The sequence below is a fragment of the Herpailurus yagouaroundi genome, unplaced genomic scaffold (genome assembly GCF_014898765.1).
Source record: "Herpailurus yagouaroundi ecotype Mexico unplaced genomic scaffold, PumYag 100, whole genome shotgun sequence".
Lineage (NCBI taxonomy): Eukaryota > Metazoa > Chordata > Mammalia > Carnivora > Felidae > Herpailurus > Herpailurus yagouaroundi.
The window spans coordinates 52452326-52464436 of record NW_024412391.1 but is presented as its reverse complement, the minus strand read 5'-3'; the positions used below and the strand labels follow the sequence as shown (position 1 = coordinate 52464436).

General features: G+C 34.2%; 1 protein-coding gene across 2 annotated transcripts in view; it reads right to left on the bottom strand.

Moving 5' to 3' along the window:
• Nucleotides 1-12111, bottom strand: part of SNX13 (sorting nexin 13) — a 136634-nt gene that overhangs the window by 90745 nt on the left and 33778 nt on the right. For both annotated transcript variants that reach the window (XM_040472506.1, XM_040472507.1), the window contains exon 2: nt 1486-1598. In XM_040472506.1, the coding sequence (XP_040328440.1) occupies nt 1486-1598 (113 nt within the window). The remainder of the gene's footprint in view (nt 1-1485; nt 1599-12111) is intronic.

Genomic DNA, 12111 nt, shown 5'->3' with positions numbered 1-12111 from the left:
GGTGCACTCCCTATAAAATGGCTACACATAACTTTCAAACCCTATTGTGAAAGAGGTGGGTGGTGTTATGTACATTTAGAAGTCAGTTCCTGAGTATCTTACACGGTCTCTCAGGACACAGTTTATATATGCTATTCAATTCAGCTAAGTTCTCTAAACCTATAGGTTCAAATAGCTCTTCCAAATATTTGGGGTCTCAAAAGATTTTTTAAAAAGAACTCAAGAGTGTGCCTAGGTGGCTGTGTCAGTTAAGCACCCAATTCTTGACTTTGGCTCAGTCATGATCTTACTACGGTTCGAAAATTTGAGTCCCATGTCAGCCTACTCCACGATGACAGCCAGAAGCCTGCTTGGGATTCTCTCCCTCTCCCACCCTCCACACTGGTGCCCGTGCTTGCTTTCTTTCTCTCAAAATGCATAAACTTAAAAAAAAAAAAAAGAACTCAAAGGTATTCATTCCACAATTACATAAATGTATCTTAAAAATACAGACACACACACAAACATATATGTACATTCACACACACATAGTAACAACAAAATACTCAGCTAAGCGACCTTGGTTTGAGTATCTAAATAACAAGCATCTACCTCTGTTTTCTATAGATTTTCTCATATACAACTCACATCTGATACCAAATGCTCCATATAGGAAGCTATACTAAATCATGACTGAAACCTCTCTTGTAAAGGATTATCAATTCAAGGTAAAGCATAAACACTGTTAACCAAACAAACATGAAGAGAAAAAGGCAAAATCGGTTGTTTGAATTTTCTATAACAAAGTAACAGCATTCCCAAAGGGAAATTAACATTGTTTGAAGTCTAATCAATGAAACAGTATCTTCTATACTATATAAAACTTGAATCATCTCAATATAACTTATTAATAGATTTAAAATTTTTTCACTCCTAAAAAGTAGTAACACCAAAAGGAATAAAAAATCTTTAAAACTGTCAAATTATACAAAAAGTTTATATCATTGGAAATTGAAAGCTTTTTGAAAATGATTACGCATATTTCTGATACAAATTACAATCACCATTGCTTTTTTTTTTTTAATGTTTATTTTTGAGAGAGAGACAGAGAGCGCACACAAGCACGAATGGGGGGGGGGGGGGGGGATAGAGAGAGAGGAGACACAGAATCCAAACCAGGATCCAGGCTCTGAGCTGTCAGCACAGAGCCCGACACAGGGCTCGAACTCATGAACTGGGAAATGATGACCTAAGCCAAAGTCGGATGCTCAACCAACTGAGCCACCCAGGTGTCCCCATTACATTGCTTTTATTTTATCAGGTATCTTAATTTTATTTCATTTAACTTTGGTAAAAAATAATTTGCAAAAAAGAGCATTCACAAACCATACTTCCATTTCTCATGGTCATTTTTTTCTTCTTCTTGAGGTCTCATGGTCATTTGTTTCAATTTTTAACAACAGAGTATGACATAGCAATTATAAGATTATCTTTGAGAATACTTACCCACCCACAAAGCAGAGGATATAAAATGCCAAATAAAATATTACAAAGGGTCCAAAGGTTATTAGAGAAAGGACAATGCCAAGACTTCCCCATCCCCATATGGATAGACTGGTCTGAAATAAAGAAAAGGAAAATAATTTTTAATAAATAAATTTCCATATGAATTAGAAAAGAACAAACAAAACTTTTACATCCTTTCAACATATACAGTACTATTTGCAGTATTTGTTACATATTTGTTTTTGAAAATGTTAACTACATTCTTGGAGACTTATCTCTAAGAAACAATATACAGAATCTATATGTAGAAAGGGATTTATAGTACATCAGCAATGATTTTTTAAAAATCTAGTGGCAATGTAAAACCACAAAAGCAATCATTACACAAACTGTTGAATGATATGCTGGCATGAGAAATGATAAAAAAAAGTATTTATAAAAACATTTACATATGCACACATATATATAAAAGGTTAAATAGCCTCCAAAGTTATACATGTTTAGAGTATTTCATCTTAAAACTAAGTTCCAACAGAAATACAGTATAACAACATTTTTTAAAACTTAAAATTTCAAGGTAAGAAATCCACATCTCACTGAAAATTTTACTCAAATTTACATAGAAATTTATAAAATTATAATTGCACAACTTCCAATTTTCAGTTACCAAAATATACCATGAGCTCAAAAAACATTTCCAAAATTCTCAATCCTTAAAAATAAACAAAAACCCCTGTTTTGTTTAGAATTATACTGTATTATATATTTAAAATACTCCTTTTGTTGAAGGCAAACTGGATTTTAGCAATTTAAGTCCTTACGAATAAATAAACGTATTCAATTCAGTAAGTTCCTACATGCATTTGCCTTGCACTGTGAGGTCTACAAAGGATGCAGTTGTCCCATTCCTGCCATCAAGGAGCACAGAGAAGAATGTCTTACAGGAATGAAACAATTAGACACTGAACCAAAAGAAAATAATAGAAAGCATTATAAGATGCTAAAGTGAACAAAATTAATGACCAAAAAACTGGAATAGACAGTAAGTTCTATGGATTATGAGAGAAAGAACAGTTTTATTTATTCATTCATTCCTCAGTCAATGAATGTTTCTTATGTGCTATAAGCTGAAGGTGCTTGGGGAAACCACAAGGAATAAAACATATCCTCATAAGGCTACTTTCTAGAAAAGAGAGCAATAAGCATACTCTCATAAATTTACACATTTGCGTAAGTTTACATTCCAGAAGGGGAAAAAACAAGTAATGAATAAATGTACAGTTTATCAGCCAGGGAAAAGTGCTATGGAGAAAAATAAAGCAATTACATATGATTGCTATATAAGTTATATATATAGGACTATATAAGAAGCTTTCAGCTAGATGACATATGAACAGAAATCTTAAAAAAGATTTATTTAAGTATAATTTATAATAATGAGTCTTCCTACCCCAAGTAATGTTTTTCCATTTATTCATATCCTCTTTAATGTCACCCTGTGGAAATTTTAAACATTTCTTCTTCTATATAAGGCTACTTCAATCTTGTTTGCTTGTATTTATTATCCTTTTTCCTCATTCTGGCCACTATTATCTTTTTAACCAGAGGACAGAACACCCACTGATGAAGTTTCTGCTCTGACCTCATGATTTCCTCCCTGAATCAGCTGGGGAAACTATTTCACCTACAGAAGTGGTTTCTGACTTCTGAGAGCTGAAAGTAAACCATGGGGATTTAAAATACAAAAGCAGTCCAATCCTTCTGCTGAACATCCAGTACCTGATCCACACTATAGTACAGCCAGAGGCCCAACTATGGAAAGCAGATGCTATTTCCCAAGATTCACTCAAAACCTTACCCACTGAATTCCCTGCAAAGAGTTCTCATACACTCTCAGGAAAGCTAAAACCAGACTATGACCCAAATACTTTAATCAATCTACCTTCTCCATTGAGATCTGGCCTAATATTTACAATATTATTCTTTCTTTACAATGTTAGATTTATGCTTGCTAGTCAGTTTGTCAAAACTAAACAACTTACTGCTTGGATATTTTAAGAGGTTTTAAAATGAAACGAAGCAAACTGGCTATCTCTGTTGATAAAGAGAGGAAGCATGCAATTGGAGGACAACCCACAGGAGGCTTCTCAAATATTCAGTAGAGTTCTATTTCTTAATCAACTGTTTGCATTAAACTGAATAAATGTAATATTTCTTCTATATGAATCATACATCTCACAATTAAAAAAATTTTCAAAGAACAATTACAGTTAGTTAATATGGGGAAGATTATTTAATGCAGCAGTTAGTTAACGTGGTAGATGCTCGAATGTCTAAAACATAAGTTTTCAGAATCTTGTCTCTTCTCATTTGAAAATGGTAGCAAAATGATCAAAAAAATAAATTATTATTCATTCTACAAACACTTTTCAATATCTATCACAATGTGCCAGGCACTAGTGACTTAACGGTGAACAAAATAGACATTACTGTCATAGTTTTAAAATTCTACAAGAAAAGACCCTTTAATTGTGGAAGAAATTTTTATATTCCAGAGACTAATAAAATTAAGCATGTCAAATCAAGCAAGTCAGGGGCTCATTTATAGTTAATGTCAAATTTTAAACTGTTCATGGAAACACCAGAATAGTGAATTGTCCAAAACTAGAAAGTTTCATGTTATTCCAAGTGTTCCCAGATATAATGTAATTGGTTGATATTATTATGTTATTATTTGGTGAGATTAAGAAAAACAACTAATCTTATACCATATAAAAATCTTGAGTTCTAATTATTTCCTAAGATAATAAAATTTAGGATAATTCTGTACATCAGAAACTTTTTACAAATTCAAATAAGTATTAATTACCTCAAGAAATGACCTACCATGGAAGCCAAAAAATAGAAACAGACCTCTATCACAGTGATTTACATTAAAATAATACTGGATATATTATCATTTTCTCCTCTAAATACAATAATCAACACCAAAATACCCATGCTATGTGATTCCCTAAACTCAAGGACTTATCAACTAGGCATTGGAAGAAATTTTCAAAATCATCTACTCTAGTGCTTCTCAAACTTTAAGGACCTTAAATACAGACTCTTAAAATGAAGATGCTGATCCATTATCTCTGTGATTCTTTCATTTCTAACACGCTATCAGAACTGTTTAGAACTAAGAACAACTATCTATTTATAATTTTCCTTAATCTCTAGGTCCACAAAACCTTTTCCACAACTCCAAAATTCAAAAAGCTTTGAGAACCAAAACTGTACCAAACATTCTAAATACTATCTCATTTATTTCGCAGAACATTTTATGAAGTAATCAAGAACTTAGTACAGCATAGTGCCCCAAAAGTATGGACTCTGGAGTTAGACTGAGTGCAAATCTCACCTTTACTATTTATTAGTTGGGTAATCACCAAATGCCTTAATTTCCTCACCTATGTGGCTGTTGTGGGGAGTAAATGAGTCCGTGGTCTTGTATTCAATTTTACCTTAATCACAATTATTCCTAGTTTAGCAAGAGAGAAACCAAGCCACAAAGAAGCTTAAAATAAAAAACTGCCCAAGGTCATGCAAGCTAGTAAGTATAAAAGTGAGATTTGATTCTAGGGAAATCCCAGCTCCTTATTAAACCTTAAAATTTGTCACTGACAACTACCTAAAGTTAAATCACAAAAAGAAAAGAATGTTAAAATCATCAACGAGTGCTTCCCTTTATCCAAAAATTAATCAATTTAATACGCTTCCCAAGATATTAGTCAGAAAATGTCTTGTAATGAATATAATAAATCCCTGGTCTGAATATAAGTATATAATTTTTATTATTAGAAAATCAACATAACCATGTATACCCTACGTAAGTAACGGAAAGAATTTCAAGGGTCTCAATTTATGAGTATGTCCTCACACCTATACACATACATCAGTGTGGCTTTGAGCACAGGGACACATAGGCATAAAAACTGACCCCTGCTTCCAAGATGTTCAAGAACCAAGAAAGGATAGTGCCTTCTGACAACAGGAAGCAAGTGGAAATAATTTTCCTTGTAATGTTTTATGCCTATCAAGTCCTATTGATATTTATTTCATCTGTTCCTCATCATAGTCTCTTATGATAGTAAAGGTAGCATCATATAGTAGTAAGAACACAAAGAAAATACAGAGTCAGTTTACCACTAACATTCTGCATAACCTCTGTAAAATCACTCTCTTTGATCCAAAGTTCCCATTAGCACAGTAAGTGGACTCTCAAGTCAAATCTAACTGTAATAGATTAAGTAACTTTCTTCATAATGACACAGCTATTTCAATGCAAAGCCAGACCCAGATTCTCCTGGCTATAGGAGAATGGGACTAAGTGGAAAGAGCTATTTTATTTTAGATCACATAAAAAACAGATGGTCAGAGCTCCCACAACATGGACGTCAGACAGTGATGTAAGTCTCACTAGAATGGGTCAACCACCCTCAGGGTTATAATGACCTGGTATATCTGAACACATTATATGGCATAGGGCAGCCAGACAGATAGGGATGAGAATCTTAAAACTGATACTACTTCAGCGCCAATGTGGGTCACAGAAGTCATATGATTTCTTATGAAATCTTACTTCTTATGAAACTTTACTTACTTAACAAAAAAAATAAGTACTCATAAGAAGGGTGACCTTATTGTAACTATATGGAACCTTGTCTTATTCAACATTATATAATAATTTAACCAAAGCCTGGTACAAAGAAGTTGTTCACTAATTATGTAACTATTTAATTTACTAACTAGAGAAGTAAAATGAAGGGGATGGAAGGAAAGGGGAAGGGAGAAAAGGAGGGGAAAGGGGAAATGGCAAGAAAGGAAGAAGGTCTAGGAAAAGTGAAAAGGAAAAGCAGCCTAAATTGAAGTGCTCCTCCACCCCTCACCTTATGGCTTTAAGCAGAGCTATACATTCTTTCTAGTACAAACCATACCAAATTCCCACTCTCAAAAATCACTCAAAAAGCTGGACTTTGTTCTTCCACGAGACAGATGTACAAAAAAGCTTTCCTTAGGCTGCCTCAACACATGCTCACGGCATCCCACCTTATTATTTCCTTTTCAGGGAGGAAGTCACAGAAGAGGAGCCACACAGGGATCATGAGTACATTTGCTGGGGCAACTGGTCCCAAACCCCGCTTTTCACACTCCAGGGACACAGGAATAAAGATCCTCTTCCACTCACTCTTACTTAAGATACCTAGTATATTCTTGGGAGGATAGTTAAAGACTACTGTGATCGGGTGTATTGAGCCAGGGGAGATAGAGGGCCTGTGGAAAGGGTAGACACCTCAGGCAATGACCCTGGTCTCCAAGATGGCTGAATACCCAACCTGCAAAGGTAACAGCCACTGGATACTTGTGGAGTTTCTCCTACCTCTCCCAATCGGGGGTGTGTATTTTTAGTTCTCTGGTAATAGAACCTTCTCCCTTACAAGAAAAGTGTATTGTTCAACTGTTACAGATTTTCAAGAATGAATTATATACAAATAAACAGATGACCGCTTGAACAAACCCTTCACTTTTTATTAGAGCAGTAGTTATAAAAGGTCATAGACTACCACACAATTATACACAATCAGGACTCCTAGCATCCAATGACAATGAATATACAAGCTACAATAAATTACTGTTTTTTAAACTAGATTACTGTCAATTACCACATACCTATACACAGTTTGAAAACAATAGCAGGTACATTCATAATATGCATTTGTTTATTCAGGACACAAACTACGTTATAGGCTGCAGACCCTCTTCTCATCCCCACAGCCCATACACTGGGAATCACTGAATTGGAGTCTTGATGTAACTGTAGTATTGAAAACAAAAGAAAACAAAAGACTGTATTAACTGAACACTTTCTCTTATACAGGAAAAATCATAAAATTATTTAAAATGTGGATGAGGCAGTATAGCAAAGAATAGTCCTGACAGGCTTCCAATAAATACTCAAAGCCTCAAACTGAAAACTACTTGCTTATTTTTTTAATATAAGTATATACAGATACTTTTTTAAATGATTTATGAGGAATGAAGAAAATGGAGGTAGAGGAGACAATTATAAGAACTAGACATCTAAAAATACTTTGCTGTGTGGATCTGATTTTGTAATGGTATAAATACGTTTATACCATCAAAAGCAAAGTAAAATCAACCTAACTATATACTACTAATGTGGAATAACCACACAGAGAAACTATTTTAAGTGATTTTACAGTACAGTTATTCAACTGTGGATCATTACTGGTATGCAACTCTAATAACAATAACAATGAAAATCTAATAGTGTGCTTCAGTAGAAAAATAGTGTTGACAGTTCCACTAAAGCAAACCAGGGCTATTGAAGCAATGGTTGATTCCAAGACTGGGGCAGGAAATAAGTTTAAACTGGGCCTGCGCACCTTGATATACCAGAAAGCTACTATAGACTGCTGAGGACAAGTCAGAAGGACTCAGGAGAGGCGTTTGGGTGGTTCAGTCAGGCTCTTGACTTTGGCTCAGGTCATGCATGATCTCACGGTTCATGGGTTTGAGCCCCCCAAACAAATAAACTTTAAAAAAAGGACTCAAGACAACCTGAAAACGCTTTAATTGGTTAAAGATGGCATCACTAAAATTAGTAACTGCAGTGGACGGGAGCACTTCAAATATTTGAGTTCATGAAAATATGAAGACTTTTTTTAAATTCCATTAATGACCTTTAAAGGGTGCAACTCTGTTTGAAAAGTGGCACAGAATTAAGCATTTATCAGGGTAATCAGAAAGTTTATGAAAATTTAATTTCTATTTAAGGAAATATTCCATATAATAAAGAAGAAATGATAGAATCAGAATAGCACCATATTGCAATCCTTAATATATTAGAGGTCTAGCAGAGGAAGAAGGGAAGGAGGAAGGGAGAGAGAGAACGAACACAAACCAGATATCATATGCTTCCTGAAAGAAAAAAACACACCACCATCTATGAAATATTCTTGTATGGAGGTGGAATCAAACCTGAATCTGATTTCAGGAAATCAGAAGACTAGAGAAAATGTTACAGTACACCATGGAGATGACCTAAGCAAAAACTCGAGACTGTGAGAAACACTAAAGGGCAAAAAACCCAGAGTTCCTTCAACAAATGAAGGGTAAGAGAAAACCCATATAAGAGAAGGGGGCAAGGGAGGAAGGAAGAGGGTTTGGGAGAATCTGTGGGTAAAACTTCAATATGTAGAGCTTATTCAACTTGATTTTAACAGAAATACAGTGGAGAAAGGAAAAGAGAAAAAAGGATGAGGAAGGAAAAGAGAAATGGGTAATGGGTAATTCTTAATATTTTCTGGATATTTAATGATATTAAGTTACTGCTTATTTTTTACTTGGTAGAAGGACATTATGGTTATATTTTAACAAAGAGAATCTTTATGTTTTACAGACACATGAGGAATTATTTACAGATTAAATCCTATATCTAGAATACACTTCAAAATAATTCTGTAAGTAGAGACTGGGGAAAAAGTGAAAAAACATATAGATAAAACGTAACTGCCCATGTGTTGATAAATGTCTAAGATGGGCATGAGGATAGGGAATTCATTAATCTTTCTACTTTTAATGCTTGAAATGCTTTATCAAAAAATTGTTTAAACATACACAATAATCACAAAATTTACATACATAGCAAATGTACTTGAATTTCTTAAGTAACCACTTCACAAAATAAACAGCCCACAAACATGCTCCATGTTTACACCCCAGAAAATAATTTGGGATTAAAAATTTCCCATCATTAGTTCACAGTAGAGCAACATACACTTGGCTATTATTCTTTTAGGGGCCCCTGGGTAGCTCAGTCAGTTAAGCATCCAACTTCAGTGCAGGTCATGATCTCATGGTTCATGGTTTTGAGTCCCACGTTGGGAACCGTGCTGACAGCTCAGAGCCTGGAACCTGCTTCAGATTCTGTGTCTCCCTCTCTCTCTGCCCCTCCCCTACTCACATGTGTCTCTTTCAAAAAGAAAAGAGAAGAAATGAAAAGAAAAAGAAAAGAAAAAGATTCTTTTAAATATGCAACTAAGTAATGAGTTTTAACATCCTATTTTTTCCGTGGTTATGTGCATGTTTTATATAAGAACAACTATTCAAAATTATTTTGGGGGATTTCACATGATTCTATAATAATTACATAGCTATGTACTGGGCCTTAATTACACAAAGATGTATCAGTTTGTCCTCAATATGCTCACAAACTAAATAAGTAAAATACACTTGTAATGACAACATAGAACAGTGATTAAGTATCACAATAAAAAGATTTACAAAGTGGAAATACAGAAAAGATAAAGCCTCTAGAGCAAACTCCTTTGAAACTGCCTTCAAAAGGCAATTTTGCAGTTAAGAAAATCAATCTCTTTTCTTTACAGTCACCTACTTTTTTTCCATCAAAATGGTATTACCCAAAACTGATTACAAACTTTATTCACTAAAGTTCTGGTAATTTCCAAAAATAAAAACTCCAACTGAACAAAGATTCACAGATGCTAAGGCTATTCAAGAGAAAGTACCCTTGGATTTAAAAGTAGGACAAAGAATGTCATTTGTTTACTGAATTTAAGCCTGATGCTCAAGGCTATTTATAATGTTATCCCTAAATATATTTAAAGATTCCATTTATAAATGGCAACAAAGTAAGTTGTGAGGGATAAATGCACTATTCAAGAACTTCCAAAAAACTACACATAATCAAAGACATTCTTTTCAACAAACGATACTGGGAAAAATAAACATCCATATGCAAAAAAAAAAAAAAAAAGAATTTAAGACAACATATCTTATAACTGTCATAAAAAAGTAACTCAAAATAGATCAAAGACCTGAAAGTAAAAGACAAGCTATAAAACTCCAGAAGAAAACATAAGAGAAAACCTACATGACCTTGAGCATGATGATGACTTTTTAGCTACAACACCAAAGACAACCCATTAAGAAATAAATGATAAACTGCACTTCATTAAAATTAAAAACTTCTGTTCAGCAAAAGATAGTATCACAATAAGTAAAAGATCAGCCACAGAGTAGGAGAAAATATTTGCAAAAGACACATCAGATAAAGGAGTTATCCAGAATATACAAAGAACTCTTAAAATTCAAAAATAAGAAAACAAACAATCCTAATTAAAAAATGAGCCAAAGACTTTAATAGACACCTCACTGAAGAAGATATACACGCAAATAAGCATGTGAGAAGATATTCTACATCATACATCATTAGGGAGATGTGAATTAAAACCACAATGAGATACCACCACACATCTATCAGAATGGCCAATATACAGGACACTGACAACACCAAATACTGACATGACGTGGGACAACAGGAAATCTCATACACTGCTAGTGAAAAGGTAAAATGCCATTCTGGAGGTCAATTCGGCAATTTCTTACAAAACTAAATATACTCTTACCAGATGATCCAGAAATCATGCTCCTTGGTATTTACCCAAAAGGAATGAAAACATGCCCATAAAAAACCTGCACAGAATTTATTTAAAGCAAGTGTATTCATCACTGGCAAAACTTAGAAGCAACCAAGATGTCCTAAAGTAGTTGAGTAGATAAACTGTGGTACGTTCAAACAATGGAATATTATTCACCACTAAAAAGAAATGAGCTAACCATGAAAAGACATGGAGAACCTTAAATGTGTGTTACAATGTTAAAGAAGCTAATATAAAAAAGTTACATACTGTAGGATTCCAACTATATAACATTCTGCAAAAGGCAAAACTATGAAGACAATAAAAACATCAGTGGTTGAGGGAGACAAGATAGGAAGATGAACAAGTAAGGAGTACAGAGAATTTTTAGGGGACTGAAAATACCCTGGATGATATTATGATGGATATGTTATTATACTTCTGCTGCAACCCACCAAATGTACAACACGAACAAAGGTGAACCCCAAGGTAAACTAGAGTTTGGGTGATTATCATGCATCTATTTAAGTTTAGCCTCCACAAAATCTACCATTCTTGTGAGAGATATATAAGGGAGACTACATACATGTATATGAGAACAGAAAACAGATGGGAATCTCTATACCTTCCCCCCAATTCGTAAACGGAAAATTGCTCACCAAAAAATCTTTTAAAAACTACATATAAAGGGGCGCCTGGGTGGCGCAGTCGGTTGAGCGTCCGACTTCAGCCAGGTCACGATCTCGCAGTCCGTGAGTTCGAGCCCCGCGTCGGGCTCTGGGCTGATGGCTCAGAGCCTGGAGCCTGTTTCTGATTCTGTGTCTCCCTCTCTCTCTGCCCCTCCCCCGTTCATGCTCTGTCTCTCTCTGTCCCAAAAAAAAAATAAATAAACGTTAAAAAAAAAAAAAATTTAAAACAAACAAACAAAAAAAAACTACATATAAATAATCACAAGTACAAAATGATTTCACAAAGAGAGAAAATGATAACAAGATGTCATCAGTCATAAATTAAAAGAACAAATGCTAAAAGTCAAACTCAAAATTCATGCAACTTTTAATAAAATGTAAAAAAAAAACCACAGAACTATTTTTATATATTAAAATCAACTATTTAAATT